Source organism: Mauremys mutica, chromosome 1 (assembly GCF_020497125.1).
Source record: "Mauremys mutica isolate MM-2020 ecotype Southern chromosome 1, ASM2049712v1, whole genome shotgun sequence".
NCBI classification, from domain to species: domain Eukaryota; kingdom Metazoa; phylum Chordata; order Testudines; family Geoemydidae; genus Mauremys; species Mauremys mutica.
Window position 1 is genome coordinate 113,308,081 of NC_059072.1, and position 19,924 is coordinate 113,328,004.

General features: G+C 47.0%; 1 protein-coding gene across 1 annotated transcript in view; it reads left to right on the forward strand.

The window, feature by feature from the left end:
- Window positions 1–19,924, forward strand: part of CACNA1C (calcium voltage-gated channel subunit alpha1 C) — a 636,517-nt gene that overhangs the window by 599,229 nt on the left and 17,364 nt on the right. The window contains exons 35-41 of the mRNA XM_044991489.1: window positions 1,097–1,188; window positions 2,651–2,816; window positions 3,669–3,796; window positions 5,897–5,993; window positions 7,820–7,922; window positions 16,599–16,700; window positions 18,460–18,587. Coding sequence (XP_044847424.1) covers window positions 1,097–1,188; window positions 2,651–2,816; window positions 3,669–3,796; window positions 5,897–5,993; window positions 7,820–7,922; window positions 16,599–16,700; window positions 18,460–18,587 — 816 coding nt within the window. The remainder of the gene's footprint in view (window positions 1–1,096; window positions 1,189–2,650; window positions 2,817–3,668; window positions 3,797–5,896; window positions 5,994–7,819; window positions 7,923–16,598; window positions 16,701–18,459; window positions 18,588–19,924) is intronic.

Below are 19,924 nucleotides of genomic sequence, written 5' to 3' on the forward strand. Positions count from 1 at the left end.
TTCTCTCTCAGTAACTGTCGCTCTGCATGCTTTGCCCTCTTCCTCCCCTCACCCTCCTTGTTTTCTGATTTTCTCCTTTTCCTCATCCTGCCACACACTCTCCATGCTGTACTCTCTCTCTCTCTCCCCTGCCCTCCCTCTGGATAGCCGTTCTGCTCTCTCCCTATTCACTGCCTGAGGCGCTCCTGGTTAGCCATTGCAGGATTCACTAGCACTGCAAGTATTACTCAGAAAAAGTCTGATCCTGAACTCATTGAAATCAATGGAAAGATTCCCATTGCCTTCATTTTTGATCAGGGTCAAGCACCAAGTCCTGTGTGTCCTTGTGCTCTCCTTAATCATACTTCTCATTGACTTCAATGGGAGTTTTGCCCCAAGTAAGGACTGCAGGATTCAGGCCATAGTTTTTTTTTTATTCTTGCCCCTGTTCCAGTGTCCATGCAGCAGTGCTGGTTTGGGGCAAAATTGTTTTGAAGCAACCACACCCAGGACACCTGGCAGACATGGTTCCACCATTGCATTCTGGGGTTCCTGAAACACCTATCTCCTCGCACCAAGCACTGTCGCTATAGAGCTTTGGGGTAAATTCCAAATGTGAGGCACTACACTGTACTAGGGCACAGCTGTTGTGTGCAGATGCAAGGCATCTTACAGACACTGGGAGCTCAAGGCAGTCTAGACAGTGCTCTGTTGCAATGCTTTTTCTCCTAGTGCAGACCGAGCCTCTGGAAAGCCAGTGAAGGAAAGAAAAATTGCAGCCCCTCCTCTCATTATTTTTCTTTCCACTGAAAACATCCAGTCTGAGTGCACATTGAAATGAGATCCCCATGTCACATATTCATGGCACATGCAATAATGAATGGTTAGTTAAGTTAATGGTATATTAGAATGTGCCTCTTGTTTCTGTGGGGTGCTTTTTCAGTGATATAGCACAAACAGGAGGAGCAGTAGCAAATTTTGGAAACCATCAGGAAACATCTTGTAAGAAGGGGGAAGGCTTGAGTGCTTACAATCACTAAGATGCAAGGAACTACAGCTGTTAAGAGTGTTTTGGGGGCTACAAGGCTAAGTTGACAAGACCTCTGCTTTTTGCTAGGTGTTTGGTAAAATTGCTCTGAATGATACCTCGCATATAAACCGCAACAACAACTTTCAGACGTTCCCTCAAGCAGTGCTGCTACTCTTCAGGTGGGTGTCTCGGAGCTTTGGACTGTGAGGGTGACTTTGTGCATCTGGACATGTCTTCTCCATTTTTACCATATCTTGATCATGAGATGACTAGAAATACAGTGTCCCAAATCCAGAACCTAGGATTTTCTATTTTAGGGAAGACCATTGGTCCACCTGGCCTGATATCCTACCGCCAGCAATGGCCAATACTTGATGTGTCAGAGTAAGGCAACACCCCCACCCCACAAATTCATATATCCAGTTGTTCAGTGGGCTACTTGTGGGGGAGGGGAATTATTTCCTTCCCCCTGAGGTGACCAGTTACACACTGAAGCATCAAATCTGATCACCCCAGCTGAACCACAGATGTTGATATTGATCACAAAACCATCCATTCTTTTAAACCAACCAAAGCATTTGGCTCTCTGACCTTCTGCAGCAGGAAGGGGAACCTTTAACACAGTGTTCAAGTGGTTCTCTTAAATGTACAGAACATAATTGCCTTCCTGGAACTCACCAGTGGCCCATGCAGTCTAGGATTCTGTCTCTGACAGTGGCACTGTTTCAGAGAAAATCCTAAAATTCCCACGATGGAAAATACTCTGCCACAGGGGGAAATTTCTTGACCCAGTTGTTGATCAGCTGATAGCCTGAAATATGCTATTTCGATGTACACATCTTCCTTTTGTTTATTGTTGTGCCTATATTTATATGGTACTTCATCCACTAGAACCCCCAGATCTTTCTCCCACTAAGGGTTCAGCCAGTATACAGCATCCAAAGGCCTGACAAGACTCCCCCCAGAACCTCCACTACCTGTCCAGGTTATTTATTGCTGCTTTGGCAGTCTGTCCCTTTCCCTCACTCCCTTGTGGAGTATGTATTCAGAATAGGATGCCAGACACCAATCAGGGCACTGTTTCTTGCTCAGTTTGACACATCATCCCTCGCCTAACTGGTGTTTGGAACCCAGCTCTGGCTATCTGTGTCAGGCAGGGCAGAGAGTGCTGAGGACTGGACCTACTGAAGGAAAGAGTTTGCAGGGGTATAGCACTCTTACATTGTCTGCAGGTTTACAGGGAGTGAGGGCAGTGGAAATGGGCCGCTCAGGAGAGGACAGGGAAGAAAAGGATGAGGGAACGCAAATGGGAGAAGCAAAATGCTGATCTCCTTCCAGCCCTGTACACTCTCCTTCTAGCCCCACAAAAATCTCCTCATGCATCTGGTCAGAAAATGGCAGCCTCATATTCATGGTATACAAAAGCAGGTGCTTCAGTAATGGATAACATGACAATAGCAACAAAGCTAGAAGGAGAGGAACATGCCAGTTCATGTTAAACCTGTCCCATCACCCATTGTATGTAGGCCATGACTTCAATGGGAGCAGGAGAGGGCTCTTCATGTGCTAACTGCTGCTTCCCTTTTGAAGTGGTCACTGTTGACTTCACTTCCCCATTCTCAAGTATCCCTTTATGCCCAGGTGTGCCACTGGTGAAGGCTGGCAGGAAATCATGCTTGCGTGTCTGCCAGACAATAAGTGCGATCCTGAGTCAGAACCAACCAACTCTACTGAAGGCGACCATTCCTGTGGGAGCAACTTTTCCATCTTTTATTTCATCAGCTTCTACATGCTCTGTGCCTTCTTGGTGAGTCAGCATTGGCAGCACAAATGGTACTGGCCTGTGACTGCCCACTAACCCCTTACTTCCCTGAGCACTGACACTGTGTGGCAGAAACGTGATCTCATACATGGAAAATCTGATACACGTTGTCCACCATGGCCTCACATGACAGTGATAATTGATCCCCACAGTTCATGCTCAGAAGCCTCTCTCTAGACCAAGCTCAACAGCCAGTCACAACATAAACAAGGACACCCCCCATCAGAAGAACAAATTAGTGGCCTGAGGTCTGAAGTGAGGCCGCCAGTGCCTCACTCCCACCTTCCCTCCTACCTTCCATCTGTTTTTTATCCACTGCTGCTATTACTGTGAAAACGGCATATCCCACTTGCATCTGCTCCGTCCTGGCAGTGCAGTTCTCCTGGTATTACGCAGTATTGCAGCACACACTGTGCAGCTGGCCATTAGAGCTCCAAACACCCTCCTAGAATGTCTACAATATTTTTAAACCATTTGGCTCAATGCCAGTAAATGACTCCAACTCTACCCCCAAGGGAAAAAAAACCCAGGCCCTTCCCAGGAAAAAGCCTGTATAAATACGTAGGCCTTGCAGCATGCCCAAAAGCTCAGCAAACATGGGCTTCATCAATCAGTTGTGGGGAGCAAGATTTGAGGGGCCCTTGCTGAGAATGTCTTGCCTCCAACACCTTCCCATTTAAATCAAGAGCCTCTGCTTATCTCACTTGACATGGTGTCACGTATGAGAAGAGAGACAGTCAAACCACACAGGGCCAGGCTTCGGATGCAAACTGGAAGCCAAGTAAAGTCTGGTGTTCCATGCCTCCTCCTTTATATCACCTCTGTCTTTGTTTGCAGATTATCAATCTTTTTGTAGCTGTTATTATGGATAACTTTGACTACTTGACACGGGACTGGTCCATTCTGGGGCCACATCACCTTGATGAGTTTAAAAGGATCTGGGCAGAGTATGACCCTGAAGCCAAGTAAGTGACCTGGCCTGAACTTTAGAACATGCTAACTTCTGGTGCACAGTCTCTATTCTCTCAAAAGTCTGGCATCCCAGACCCAATGCAATGGGGTGGCATCTTCTCATGGCAGGAAGCAAATCCAGCTGTATGTAAATCTCTGTGAAAACTCTAAAAGGGAAGCAGAAGCTGAAACCGCCCCCATCTCTCCACATGTGAATCAGATGGAGAAGCAGCCTGTTCCAGGATATGTGAACAGGAGAAAGTCTAGTAAATGGTCTGCTTTTTTCTCCAGCTGCATATAATTTTAAATTGTGCACAGCTTGGAAAAATATAGGCCATTTATCATATTAATAAACAGGCCAGTGGGGGATATGCATTAAGGAGGCGGCTGGTTGAGTGGATTGGTACACTGGATCACATGCTGTAGTACTGAGTCCCAGCCTGTGACCTGGCCAGTCTGACCCTTCTTGGGTAGCCATAGAAACAGGTCTTTTAGCCCTTATAAGAGCTGGACTCTGTTACTTTTATGCCTTCTGCTCTGCATCCCATATTTGGCTCACACCAAAGCTGCAGCATTCATTCTTTGTGTTTCCATGTGTCATCCACATGCCAGCCGCAGCCTGCATCACTGCATATATGCATTGCATGTGGAGGGCCAAATTCTCCCCTCTGTTCCACCCCTGCAACTCCACTAACGTTAATAAGTTTGCACAAGAGCAACTGACAGGAGAATTTGACCCACAGGCACCAATATGGCTAAGTCTGAAACACTCTTGGGCCTGATGCTCATTTACACTAGACCTCTTTAAGCCACTCTGACAGTGTAAAGTGATGTAACATGGGTGTAAATTACTTGGCTCTGACAAAGAGATCATGAGTTCAAGACTCATTGGATTCATAGCTAATTCTGGCTGTGCAGCATTTGGGGCTGTGTCACATTGTTGGAAATGACATTTAAGCAGAGGTCCCTTTTGGCCATCCCTGGTGACTGTCCAAAGCAATTTTCATTAAAGATAAGAGAGAACCTCAGTGCTGGAATAAACATTCCATTTGCTAATAAAACAGGCCCTCATATCCAAGGCATGGTGACATGGGGAGTTATTTCAGAATAGCCGTTCCTGAGGAACTATCCCTGGCTAACCCCATATGTGGACGCTTTTATTCCTGAATTAGTTTAATCCACTTGGTTTAAGATAATTCTGAATAGGGCACTCTTATTTCCAGAGAGCATCCACACATGAAGTTAATCGGAAATAGTTAACCTATTTGAAATTCACATCCTTCTTTATTCCAGATTCTTATGTGTAAACAAGCCCCGGGACTGTTTGTAAATAGGGTTAGCCATATGTTGCTGGAGCCATATGACAAATATCACCTGTAAGGATCCACCTGTGAATGGTCTCTGTTTCTCAATCCTGTCTATATGTCCATGCCACTCCCTGCCTGCCTGAGATTCCAGCTCTGGTTGTGGCAACTCCTGTCCCTTCCCCGTTTGAGTTTTTCACTTTTGATGACCCATTTACAAAATTTGGAAAGCCAAATTGCAGCTTTCAAAATGGCTGCATGGAGGCATTAAGGGACTGGATTCTTTGCATTGCCCACTGGCCACAGAGACAGATAGGAGTATAAACAAGAATTGAAGGATGGTGGATTGGGGTTGTGACTGAGACAGAGCACCAGGAAAAGAGAAACCTCGTGCAGCTGCCTGGGTCACAAGGCCAGCCCTGTCGTCAATGCTATTTACTAAGGCCAATGTTTTCAAAGGTGACCACTGATTTTGGATGATTCAATATTTTGGGTGCCCACAGTATCAGGCTGGGCACCCGGAAACTGAGGCACTGAAATCCATGGCCAATTTTGCAAATATTGGCCTAAGTATATAATGATTGTTGTGTTTTCTTACACATTCAAACTAGTAGGAGCTAACTCATGGCTGTGCGAGGCTGGAGAGATACACTTAGTATGAGAGACGCCTTATAAAGCCACCTGCTATGTCACGTTAACACACAGTGGTTCTGGCAATCTCATATATGTTTCTAACAGCATCTGCTCTCAGGCCCTCTCCAGATGGATTCGGCAGGCCCTTATATCACTGATATTGTATTTCTTCCCCAGGGGACGGATCAAACACCTGGACGTCGTGACGCTGCTCCGGCGGATTCAGCCTCCGCTGGGCTTTGGGAAGCTCTGTCCTCATCGAGTAGCTTGCAAAGTAAGACAGTGCAGTTGGGGGGAGGTTGGAGGAGGGAAGAACATCTCAGAGGAAGCACAGATGTAACAAATTACAGCTTCATTTACTGATAATCTAGAGCGTAGGTTCTGGGGAATTATCTGGTAAACACTGCTTGCTGCTTTATTAGCATCTAGTCAGGCCATTTGTTAGCCTATATTATGGATTCCTTGCTAGAGTTTGCAGACTCCCTGGCACAGGAATTATCAGGTATACATAGTGGTAGATGCTATAGACATATTAGCTGGGGAAACAGAGTCATGTAGGCTATAAAGACCCATCTGAGGAGGTCTGCTGCCCCCTAATGGGGAAGACAGGAATAGTATGTGTTTACTCCTAACCTGTAATTCTATCCCCTGGCCTATTTCAGATGGGAGTAACCTTCCCCAGGGCTCTTCTGTTGAGAGACGGCAGGCAGTTTCTAGTTGCACTCAGTGCCCTGGTGGGAATCCATTAGCCATATCAAGCCACTATGTGACTAATAAGGCTCTTGGATAACTGTAGCCCTCAAATATCAATGATGTATGCATGCAGTAGAGACAGATAAATAGATAAGATAGATATGGTCTCTGAAAGGTAGACAGAAATAACAGGAGAGGGGAAATAGCTTTTAGATTTTTCTTTGTACCTAATGCACCTGGGATGAGTTATCATTCCTTAAATAATTTCTGCAGACTAAACAGCAGTATTACCCACATATTGAAATAAGAGAAGGGGGGGAAGGGAGGAGAGTCTGTGTGTGAAAATTTTCTCCTCAGCTCCTTAGTTAAAAGCTTCCAGTCATCAGAAAGGATTTTCCCTTGTGAAGGATCTGTTTCTAGCCTTTGTGTTTCCTTTCTCCTCTATGGACAGATTTGTCCTTCTCCAGAGCCTTATAAAGTTTACATGTTCCTCTTATAGCTGGTTATTATCAGTCTTAGAATATAACAAGGCTTTGGGAAGAAATACATTACTGTTTGTGGCTGCAACCTGACCACTTCAGCCTGTTATTTTGCCAGATCTTGCATACTAAGCAGGGTCTGGTTGAATCAGTGAAACCCAGGAACTGCAGAAAGTGGAGCTGGGGAGTCAGCAGCTGGCATTTTTCCCTCCCAAGTCAGCACTGAACCATGCCCAGTGTGGAGGTGTTGGGGGCAAAGTGTTAGTGAAAGTGCCATCTTTAGGATAAAATGTAAAATCAAGGCTCTTATGTCATTATAGATCACCTGGCACAAGGGGAAGGATGTTAATTCCTGTTTATCATCCACATTCTGATTTAGACAGCTATAGTCTGCATCATTAAAATTCTCCATGCAGTTGCAGTAGGATATGGTATTAACTCCATGTCCTAAAAGGTGGTGGAGTTTCTGTGATCTGTTAAACAGCGCTGCACCAGAGGTAGCTACATTTCAGTGGTGGGCAAAGTGATTCCTTACAGATTGCAAAGCACTTCACAATCATTCGGAATTAAAGATGCCATGTAAATGTAAAATGTTACTTCTACTGTAATAAATACCAGTTTGTGTAGATGCATTGTGGGTACATGCCCACTTGCTACTGGGGAAAGTGGAGAGATAAATTATGTCCCAGCCTAGAAAGGGTTATCCACATTGAGGTACTGTAGTATCTGCCTCTGGGCAAACACATTCTACTGTTATGATGGTATGAAGCATCCTTTCCTATCTGTGTAACCAAGCACATGGACTGCATCTGCATTGGTGGGAGGGGTGATAAGTCTGGAGAGTGGTGTGAGGGCATGAGAAAAAACGTTTTGTTGAGTAGTGTGTGCTGACTGCATGATTGTTCTGTTTCTTTTCCCTACCCCATAGCGCCTAGTCTCTATGAATATGCCACTGAACAGTGATGGGACTGTCATGTTTAATGCCACCCTCTTTGCATTGGTCAGAACAGCACTGAGGATCAAAACTGAAGGTAACCCACTCAGGCTGCGCCTCCTAATCTCAAAGAATGTGTATGACGCATGTGGTTTTATTTCATGCATGTGACTGCATGTGATGACTGGGAGCGTAGATGGATGACACCTATGCTGAAATTTACTGGGTCTGAAAATGACATATGGAGATCACATGCATAAAACGATTCCAGCTATTCACTCTGAGTGTGTGGTACGGGAAGCAAATAAATGTGTAGAAAGGAATAACACCCAGGAGGGACAGTACAATGTTTCTAGCTAAGTGTCACCCAGGCAACTGGTACCTTTGTAGTATCATTCCTGATTATTAGTCATTTTCCTAAAATTCCCTCTTAGATGATCTTGCAGCTAAAGCTGCAGCTCTAGTGAATGCTCAGATAACGGTCAGGAAAAGAGGGGAAAAGGTGGCATATGTGCCAAAGCTGTAAATCTGCACCTTCAGAGGGCAGCAAATAGGCTCTGGGGTAGCAGCCTGAAATCACTGACCACTCTAGGATGGAGAAAAGATACTACCAAGGAACAATCACTGGCCAGTCCAAAGGGCTAGACCCTCAGCCCCCGCTCTGTCACCTTTGCACTGCAGGGCAGAAGGTGAGCTGCCATAAAGGACAGCTGAGGAGATTCCTTATGTAGGGGAACCCAACCATGGCATGGAGCTGGTCTGGCCATATAAACACCACCCAGTACTGGCCTCCCTAGCTGTCGGAGATGTCCCTTGACAATCCTCCTGAGAGATTTCGATGGAACTTTCCTGGCAGTATCTGCAATCCCCTGCCAAAGGTTTCTAGGGATGGCAGCCTTATTTCTTCCTCTGCCGTAGGACGCTTTCCCACACCAGTCAGCGATAACTTAGGCTGGCACCACTGCAGTACATAGGCTAGCAGCATACGGGCCCAAGCGGCTTCAGGATGCCAGCAACAGCTGTGCTCTCTGTGCCCTTGTTACCCTCAGGAGGGCGATATCAGCTAAAATCACTGTTGCCTGTGGACAGTGGTGCCAGTGTTCAGTGCCATTGCCCTATACTTATAGTTTCATGCAGCCGAGCAATTCCCTCTTCACTTCTGTCACCCGGGTAGGCCACTCTCCGCGTGACTGGTGCTATGAGTGGCGCGGTGCACAAGCACTACGAAGCAGAAGTGGCAGTAAGCAGGTCTTGTTTAAATCTTTAGGGGAGCCAGGGAAGGCAGTTCTGGATCATAATTTTCACTTTCCATTGTGACTATACTGACAACGGTAACTCTGTGTTTTATTGCCTCTTCTAATACGGCACCGCACAACACCACAAAGAAGTTGGTGCCTACTCAGCTGAGCCTGCCTGTGCCACACACAAGGATGGTTGCTGTCCCGCCACCGACATCTCAACCACCTATGACTACGCATACGGCGCCACACCAATTGGCACCGGCCGACCCTATGGCACCCCTGCCACACCCAGCGCAATATATTCCGGCTTCTTCTACCTTGGCACCACAATTTATCATTCCAGCAATTTGCTAACCTCGCCAATTCCACGTTCTCCATTACCTGGTACTGATCTCTCACCGGGACCGTCGGCACAGCTCCGACAGCTATCCGCTATTCCCTCTCATTTTTCTAGTGATGAGGATGACGAAGTGGAGAGAGTTTTTTCACCATACCATTCCTCCCCCTTTCTCACTCCTACTAGCATGGAACCAAGGAGACCAAGGTCCTCATAATCCAGGGACTTACCACCCTGGTATGGACACCCGTGGATGGGAACACCCATGGCCTTCCCTTAACAATGGCATTATTGGAACCCATGGAGGCCCTACAGCAGGCACCACAGTAGCCGGTACAGCCCACGTAGAGGCGACATTAGATCTCCTCCTGTACCCGTCCACAGTTCTGTGACGGATGGACAGGAGCAACCTGCAACAGTGCATGCAGATGAGGAGGCACCTGAACCTTCCCCAAATAATAATAATTCATCCAACTCACCGGAAGAGGCTATTATGGCCCTATCCCCAACAACAGCGGATGATTTTACTCATTGTCAGGACCTCTTCAAAAGAGTGGCCAGTGAGCTCAAGATCACTCTGGCGGAGGTGTCAGAGACTCAGCATGAGCTGACCGACATATTACAACCTTCAACCTCCTCCAAGATCACCCTACCTATTAATGGAGCCATTATGGATCCTGCCAAGAATATCTGGCGAACCCCAACCACCATACCCCCTACCTGCAAAAGGGCAGACTGGAAATACTATGTCTGCTCCAGGGGCTCAGAATTCCTTTCCACACACCCAGCACCAAATTCACCAGTAGTAGAATAAGCCAACCAAAAGAACAAACAGCAGCGTTTCCAGTCCACTCCCTCTGACAAGGACAGAAAAAGAATGGACCTACTCGGCCACAAAGTTTATGCATCATCCACGCTACAATTTAGAGTGGCAAATTACGTGGCCCTACTGGCCAAATATGATCACAGAAATTACAGGAAACTCATGGACTTAATGATGTCCCAGAGGACAAGAGACAACAATTTAAAGCAATAATCTCTGAAGTGCAGATTATTTCCCGCATGGCATTGCAAGCTGCCCTCGATGCTGCGGACACAGCTGCCAGGTCCACTGTGATGGCCGTAATGATGTGTCAGGCTTCATGGTTTACCTCTTCTTTCCCACGCGAGATTCAAAACACCATGGAGGATCTTCTCTTCGATGGTGAGAAGTTATTTGCAGCAAAAACCAATGAGGTGCTGCACACCATGAAGGATTCCAGAGCGATGCTTAGATCCCTAGACATCCATACACCAGAAACTAGAAGACGACAATACAGGTATCAGCCTTACCAAACACACACGATACCCGACCAACACACAACAACGGAGGCCATACGACCACCAGGAGCAACACCGCCAGAGACCCAGGCATCAACGACGACGCCCCACAACATCGGCACCATTGCAACCCCCTCCATCTAATAAGCAGATCTGAAGTCTTGGTCAAGGGTATAGAAGTTCTCTCACCCACTCCAGCCCTTATACTTCTCAGCCAATCTTTTGGTCACTGTTTACTCCCATTCTCCCACAACTGGGGAGCCATTGCTATGGACAGATGGGCCCTAGAGGTCATCCAATTGGGTTATTCCATCCCCTTCCTGTTCATACCCTCTCACACCCCCACCACTCCGTACCTCTTCAGGGACCCCTCTCCAAGAAGAGGTGCAACATCTTCTACAAACAGGAGCAGTGGAGATGGTGCCCGATCAGCACAAGGGAAAGGGTTTTTATTCCCACTACTTTTTGACAGAAAAGTGGGAGATGGCAACCCATCCTTGACCTCAGGTGACTCAACAAGTTCGTCAGAAAGCAAAAATTCAGAATAGTTTCCTTCACAGCCATAATTCCAGCACTGGAGCAGGGAGATTGGTTTTCAGCCCTCGACCTGCAGGATGCTTATTTTTATGTAACTGTACACCCCATTCACAGGCATTTTCTCAGATTTGTTATGGGCTCAAATCACTATCAATACAGGGTTCTACCCTTTGGCCTTTCAGCAGCACCCCACGTCTTTTCCATGATTCTTGTGGTGGCAACAGTGCACCTACAGAAAAATGCAAGCGGAGAGGGCTAGAGTCATACTAATAGCCCCAGACAGGCATGGTACTCATTTTTAACAAGGATATCAGTTTGCCCGCTGATTCCACTTCCCCCCCATTCCAAACCTATTATCACAACCCAGGGGCCAACTACACCACCCCAGCGTAATGATGCTGCACCTGAAAGCATGGCTTAATCAATGGTTCTCTAATGAGGAACTAGATTGCTCTGAACAGGTACAAACCGTACTGTTACATAGCAGAACGCAATGCACACGTACCACCTATCTCCATAAGTGGACTAGGTTCATTCCCTGGTGCTCCCCCAAGTACACCACTCCCACTTCCGCCCCTCTTTTACTAGACTAATACTAGACTATCTTTTAGAACTTAAACTATCTGGGCTCTCCTTTAGCTCCATAAAGGTACATCGAGCAGCAATTATGGCGTTTCACAATAAGACTGGAGACACTTCTATCTTCGCCCCTCCTCCCATCACAAAGTGGTTCCTCAAGGGCCTCCAGACCCTATACCCACACATTAGACCACGCACTCAACCCTGGGACCTACACTTGGTCCTCACATGCTTGATGCACCATCCATTTGAGCCACTTGCAACATGCTCTCTCCTATACATCTATCCATGAAAATTGCATTTTTAGTTGCCATTACATCTGCCAGATGTGTAGGAGAACTTGGAGCGCTTATGGCTGACCCACTGTACACTATATTTTTTAAAGACAAAGTCACACTCCAAACACATCCTAAATTTCTCCCGAAGGTGCATTCCTCCTTCCACCTCAATGAACCTATCCATCTACCAACCTTCTTTCCTAAACCACATGTGAACACTTTCAAATCAGCAATGCAAACACTCAATGTGTGCAGAGCATAGTCCTTTTATTTGGATAGGACTAAGCCCTTTAGGGCTTCCCCTAAACTTTTCATTTCCATCGCAGAATGATTCAGAGGCAAATCCATCTCTACCCAGAGAATATCCAGTTGGATAGCAGACTGCATCCACCTATGCTACCAACTAAAGAAGATGAATCTTCCAACTTCTGTTAGAGCACACTCCACCAGATCTGTGTCAATGTCTGTGGCATATGTAACATTCCCCTCACAGATATTTGCAAAGCTGCCACCTGGGCTTCATAGCATACCTTTGCTAAACATTATGCTCTTACTCTGAGACCCCTGACCAACATTTGAATGGGCTGAGCTGTGCTGTCTACAGCTTTCTCACCAGATCTGAAGTCCCTACCTCCTTAAGAGATGCTGCTTTTCAGTCTCCTGGAGTGGAGCACCACAGGGACATCTCTCGAAGAAGAGGAGGTTACTCACCTCTGCATTAACTGACGTTCTTTGAGATGAGTGTCCCTGTGGGTGCTCCACTACCCACCCTCCTCCCCTCTACTTCGGAGTTTGGAGCAGTCTCCCTTGTAGAGAAGGAACTGAGGAGCCTGGGCCACGCGTGCGTTATTGAGGCACATTTGGCGCATGAGGGAGGCACCGCATGTGCACGGCCCATGCGAGTACTACTGTAAAAATCTCCAAGTGAAGGTGCAGGGGCGCACCAACACCTGGAGTGGAGCACCCACAGGAACACTCATCTTGAAGAACATCAGTTACTCCACAGGTGAGTAACCTCCTCTTACTTGTTATTGTACAGTGTGACACAACTCAGAGATCCAGTGACAAGCATGGTGTAATAATTATCAATGTACCACAAGCAACACAAAATGAATAGGTGCATTGTCAGTGTTATATTCATAGATGTACCCCAACCTCACATAACTCCTAGCAGGCCCCAAAACTTCAGGGCCAGGCAGTGCACAGACCACCACAGCACACTACTGCGGCTTGCTGTAAAAGTGCTCTTTCAAAGCCTCCCTGAGCTGGATAGCTCCACGTTGAGCTTTTCTAATAGCCCTTATGTCTGGCTGTTCAAACTCAGCAGAGAGCCAATCCACCTCTGCCACCCACCCTAGCGGCAGCTTTTTGCCCTTTGCCTCACAGACATTATGTGGACCCAGCGGGCGGCTATAATCATTTTTTTTCACTGAGCTCCTGTCTTGTCAGTAAACTACGCCAGTCTCCCTTCACTCTACCAAAAGCACATTCAACTGTCATTCTGTATCTGCTGAGCCGGTAGTTGAATCTTTCCTTCATGCTGTTGAGGTGGCCGGTATACGGCTTTGGGAGCAAGGGGTAGGCTAGGTCCTCCAGGACCACTCTTACCATCTTATCATCCCCAGTGGTAATCCTCTGTTCAGGAAAGAAAGTCCCTGCTTGCAGCTCTCTGAACAGTCCTGTGTTTACTTAAAGATGTGAGCATCATGCACCTAACCTGACCAGCCAACGCTGATATCAGTGAAGTGTCCCCAGTGAGCCACCAACACTTGCATAACCATAGAAAAGTTGCCCTTTCCGTTGACGCACTCTGTGGCAAGGTGTGATGGGGCCAAAATAGAGATATTTGTGCCATTTATTGCTTCATCACAATTTGGGTATCCCATTGCTGCAGATCCATCCACTGTGGCCTGCACATTGCTGAGAGTCAAAGTTCTGCATAGCAGGAGACGATTGATGGCCCTGCACAGTTGTACAACAGTTGCCCCCACAGTGGATTTTCCAGTGCCAAAATTGTTTCCCACTGACGTTTCCACAGTGCAAGCACCACTCACTTCTCTGCTGTCCATGCAGTTCTCATTCTGGCACCCCTGCACTGGAGGTTTGGGGCAAGCTCAGCATGCAGATCCAGGAATGTGGCCTTGAGCGTCTGAAAGTTCTGCAGCTGCTGCTCATAGTCCTACTATTGCGTTACAATGCGATCCCATCAGTCGATGCTCGTTTCTCGGGCCCAGAAGTGGCACTCCACTGTCTGCAGATGTTTCGTGAATGCCACCAACATCCTTCCATTGGAGCAGTCTGTCCTCCATGAAATCATCATGTTTCCCGCTGATTTGGGTCTTCTTACGCCCTACAATTACCAGAGGATCGTGCGTCCTGTGCGTGCAACGCTTATGACAATAGTGTAAAGCTGTGCAGGCTCCGTGCGTCTGTCAGAGATGGTGGAGAACGAGGATGGCAGTGTGGGTTCGTGGGATTTTTTTAAAAGTGTGAAAAATATGGGCTATAGATGACAATATGGGATGGAGACAGTTGAAAACTGGAAAGTTGACCTCTTGCTCCCAGTCACCCCTGGGCAACTCGTTTTGGTGCCACCATGCATTGCCAAAACTTCCCAAAAGACAGTGGGTGCTGGATAGTGGCAAGTTGCACACTGGGATACCTATCCATGGTGCACCACACTGTGCATCGATACAAGCACTGCTGGTGAGTATGCACAGCGCTGACGCAAGGAGGCAAGTACATATACGTGCACAAGGAATATACTAACTGCGGTAGTTTTATGCCGATGTAACTTGCGTCGACCAAACTTTGTGGTGTAGACGTGGCCTTAGCTTCAAACCATGTAAGTGTGATCTTCATGGTTAAAGCAGGAGACTGGGAATCGGAATGCATGAGTTCTAATTCCTGACTTTGACACTGACTTGCTGGGTAATCCTGAGCAAGTCACTTAACGTTATCATTCATTAAGAACCGCTGGTGTGCACAGTGCTGTGCAGAACATTGGGGAGGATGGAGTTCCCAAAGGAGCTTCCAGTCTTAGCTCACTGTGCCAGGAGGTGGAGGGGACTCCTACTGTAAGTCCACAGGGGGCGTACAAAACTGGGCCCCTCATTAGTCTGACAGAACATTAGGGGCATGGAAAGCACCAGATGGAGTGGAACCTGAAAGGGGTTCAGAAGTAGGGTGACCAGATGTCCTGTTTTTAAAGGGACAGTCTCGTTTTTGGAGACTTTTTCTTATATAGGGGCCTATTACTCCCCCCCTCCCCCTGTCCTGTTTTTTCACAGTTGCTATCTGGTCACTCTATGCAGAAGGCAATATTGATTTGGTTGTAAGGGCCTGGGAGTTCACTTAGGGTAACAATGATAGACTCCATGAGGCAAGTGCACTTGGGGAGAAGAGGGTGGTAGTGGGATCCAACAGGAGAAGGAAGGAAATTCCATGCATAAAGGACTGCATGGAAGAAGGGGTGTACATGAGAGTCAGAAAAATAAACCAAAGGGGCTGTAAGGTGGGCAGCAGGGAAGAGAGAGGCAGTTGGAAGGGGATCACAGACAATGGAGATACTAATACTTACTCAGTTCCAGAGGTGTTGTGTTGCTTGATTCAGTAATGTCTGTTAAGGGGTTAGAGTTCCTTGGATGTAATATGCAATATCCTAGTCTCGGGTATGGTCCCCTCAAATATTTTTGTACCATGCTTATATACACCTCGCAGGTGGAGCCTATTAAGCTCTCAAAGCCCTTCCTCATAAAATAAGCAAGAATACCTTTAAAATAGCCTTTGTGTTAGTTTGTCAGAATGCTTTGCATGTCTCTAGTGCCTTCCCCGTAGCACTTCACACACCACCACCAACTTCAGACTCTCAACTTCCCTGTGAGGTGGTAGTACGTATGCTTTGCAGATGGGGAAATTGTGGCACAGAGGCGGGAAGACCTAGTAGTAGAATCCAGGTCTCCTGACTCCCAGCTGGGCTGTTACTACAAGATGGTTCTTCCTTCGGAAGTAGTTCCCCTCCACAGGCCCTCTCCTGTCACTGCTCTGCCTTCACTGGACCTCCAGAAAGGCGGGAAGTGCTGTATCTGATCACGCATGTGGTCATTTATAGCATAAAATGGTGCTACAGTTTTCTGTCTCCTTCAGCCAGGCTGCCCCAGGCAATGCTCATCCAGAGCAGATGTCCAACCACACCCAGAATCAGAATGTGCATTCCCACCTTTCCATCTCTCCACAGGGAGGTGTGAGCAGCTCCTGAGTCTCTACACGTTTAGGAATGGACTGTCTGCTGTGAGCATGAGGGAGTAAGCCATGGTCAGACAATCCCATTGCCCACAACCAATTGCCCTCTGCTGCTCTTGAAGCGTTCTCGACAGACTTTTGAGCCACTCTTTTCCTTTTGGGATGCCGAAGTATAGGTGTGAATTTTTCTCCTCTGCTGGAGCTGGCTTAATTCCTCTGTTCACTGATTCCCCTGGCAGGTAACCTGGAGCAAGCCAATGAGGAGCTGCGAGCAATCATTAAGAAAATCTGGAAGCGCACCAGCATGAAGCTGCTGGATCAGGTTGTGCCCCCGGCAGGCGGTGAGCAAACTAGCCTTTCCTTGTCTGTCTGTCTTGTCACCCCTTTCTCTACCTGCTGTTTGTCTTTCCATAATCCTGTCACTTTTGTGGTCCTGGGTGGGATATGGGAGGCATGCTTTCCTCTACACGATGGTATCTGTCAGACTGGACACTACAGCTGGTTGAGTGCTGATCATGCTTGTTTCAATGAATGTGTGACCCTCTCAATGGGCAACTTTTGGGAGGAGGTGGAGATGTCAGGGTGGGAGAGAAAACAATATTCTCAGACGCATACACCAGATCTAAATGGAGTGATGTATACAGTTCTCTACACACTCTCAATGAGCCAGGGACAACAGGATTTTGCCTTGCATTTCCCATGTCCTTTCTCCGGAGGGCTAGATGCTTATCAGTATTGCATAACTCTAACGTGATCCCTGGTACAGGGCGTTCTATTTATTTGCCTTGTCAGTGACTATTTGCTGCCAGGAAGAGAAGAAGCAATAAACATTTAGTAGCTGTAGGCAGGGCATATGAGAGCAGAGTAATATCACTTTTATCAGCATGTCAGAAATAAACCTTCAACCTTGAGCTAGGCTATGGCCTCTTCTCCTGGGTTCTTAGGTCTGTGCTTTCAACCTGTACTCCTGTCAGATCCATATGGACACAGTGGGCCAGATTCTCAGCTGGTGTAAATTGGCATAGATCCACATCTGGCCCAGTATGTTATTGAGGTATATTTGGGAGTATGCACCGGGATTTTATCTGAGGCATGCTTTCTGTCCCCCTCCCCTTCCTTTTCTGCTACCTTCTTTCTGTCTCACGCTTTGCTCTCACCCTCTGTCCCACTTTTCTCTTTCCCACAGCCCCTTTATCCATCCCTCTTTACCCTCTCGGTTGACCCCTCCTCTTAGCCCATCCTCCCCCAACTCCTGACCCTCTCACAGCATCAGAACAATGACCCCCCTCTCTTCTGTCCATCCATCTCCTGACAGCTCATTCTAGGCAGGAGCATGATTAACACTTGTGGTTTCCAGACACTGGGCATCTGGTCTCCCCTCTTGTACCTTAATAATGAGGCTTCATGCTGGGCTGGTGAGCCTTCCCACAGCAGCGCTGCATTATTGCTGACTCCCCATTCAGGCTGTCACTCAGAATTGCACTTTGGGGATCGTCTGTATTTAAGGTCAGATCCTGAAATCTTTGCTCAGCCCTTGTCCTCATGGAAGTCTATGCCCCACAAAGCTTCCATTGACTCCAGGTGGGTTTTGCCTAAATAAAAATTGAGTTAAGATTTGACCCATTGCCGTCAATGAGAGTTTTGGCTGAGTAAAGGGAGAGCAAGGACTGCAGGATTTGTCCCTTGGTTTGAAGCAATCCAAGTTCCCTTTTGGGTTATAGCAGGTACTAACTCACAACAGGACGTTGCAGATACACTGAGGTTTTATCTGGGAAATTGGTACAAGCGACTGAAATGGTCAGGAGCCATGTCTGTATAGTAAATGTACCCATCAGTTATAGGCATTCTGTCCCAGTATAGCTAACCTATGCCTGTAGATGTAAGCCATCTCTGACCCCCACAGAGCCTCTGCAAACAGCTATGGCTCTGGAGTAAATGCGCCCTCTAGCCTGCTGTACTTCTACCCAGAAAACTAATGCCTTTGCCTCTCTTTGGTTCCTGGTATTCCTTCTGTAAATGGCAAAGCTTTGCAGTTTGTATTGGTGAATTCACTGTGTACAATCAGCTGCTTGTTTGCTTTTGGAAATATCCCCTATGCAGACGATGAGGTGACAGTCGGGAAGTTTTATGCCACTTTCCTGATCCAAGAGTATTTCCGGAAATTCAAGAAACGTAAAGAACAAGGCCTCGTGGGCAAACCCTCACAGCGGAATGCTCTCTCCTTGCAGGTGAGTGATGCACAGACATGGGTCTGGGTGCCCCAGGAATGAAACCAGGACATAGAGCTGGAGGTTTAATACGTTTGTAGACCTCCTTAACCTTGTTACAGTCAAGGACACTTGGCCATGCCGCCTTCCCAGCAAGTGCCATGCACTTTGGGAACTGTACTGAGCAACTGACAGGCCTCTCATTAGAGGGAACATTGGAGGCACCTTGAGCTGCCACATCAATCCCTCTATATAGACGTTCATCTATCAAAGGCCATGCACCCTTCCTTATGTTGGCGGGATGCTGGGGTGAATTATGTTCATAGTTGATAAATCCATTGGTAATGTTTGGGAAGTGCCTTCCAATTGGATTGCTGGTTCCATTTGGATAACTGGTACTAAATAAATGTAAGATCATTATTGTTCTCATGTTTCATCCTAAACCCCTCTGAGGTGGGAGTCATTATGGCTAGGTCAGGGAAGGTGTCTGGCAGTTAAAAAAAACCAAGGCAGATGCCTGGATTCCAGAGGCATCAGAGTCCAGTGGATAGGGCATGGGACTGTGAGTCCTGGGATCTAGTCTCAGTTCTGCCACTGATTCGCCGTGTGGATTGCTAGATTGCGTGTCAGAGGCTTCCATTGCATTTCTGAAAAAAGAATTTTGCGTTGATTACAGCTGCAGAACTCAGAGCAATCCCCAGCTCTAGACACTTCTGAAACTGTTACAGTAAGAGAGAGAGATAACACTGGACTCCAAGCAAATAATGTGCCATGTGAGAAATAGACTGATATGTACACAGCATCAGCATAGGACAGCTGTACTGTTTCCTAGAACAACACTAATTGAGACACATTCCAGTTAATAAGGTCTGGTAAATGCTGGGTATAGTTTCTGGTTAAAATTTCCAAATCTGGGTGCCAAAAATTCAGCTCTACACTCCATATTTAAGTACCTGAATAAAATTGGCCTGATTATCAAAGGTGCAGAGCTCCCGTTGACCTCACTGGAACTGTAGGTGCTCAGCTCTTTTATTTGTGTGCCCAAATACGGATTTAGGAGCCAAACTCTAAAGCACCCACACTTGCTCATTTAGGCTTGTATGTTTATGCACATGTGCAGTAGTTGTTAAAACAAGCACCTGGTAATGAAGAGTCTTCGGTCCTATTGCTAATTCCACCAGAAATTTGCTATGCAGCCTTTAGCAACTTACCCTCATTGTGAGTTGGTCTCGCCACCTCTAAAAGGGGAATGGGCTGACCTCACAGGGCAGTGGTGAGGTTAAATGAATCAATGTTGATAAAGTGCTGGGCAACAGATGATGTCCAGGGTAAAGTGATACTGTTTTTATTGCTTACCT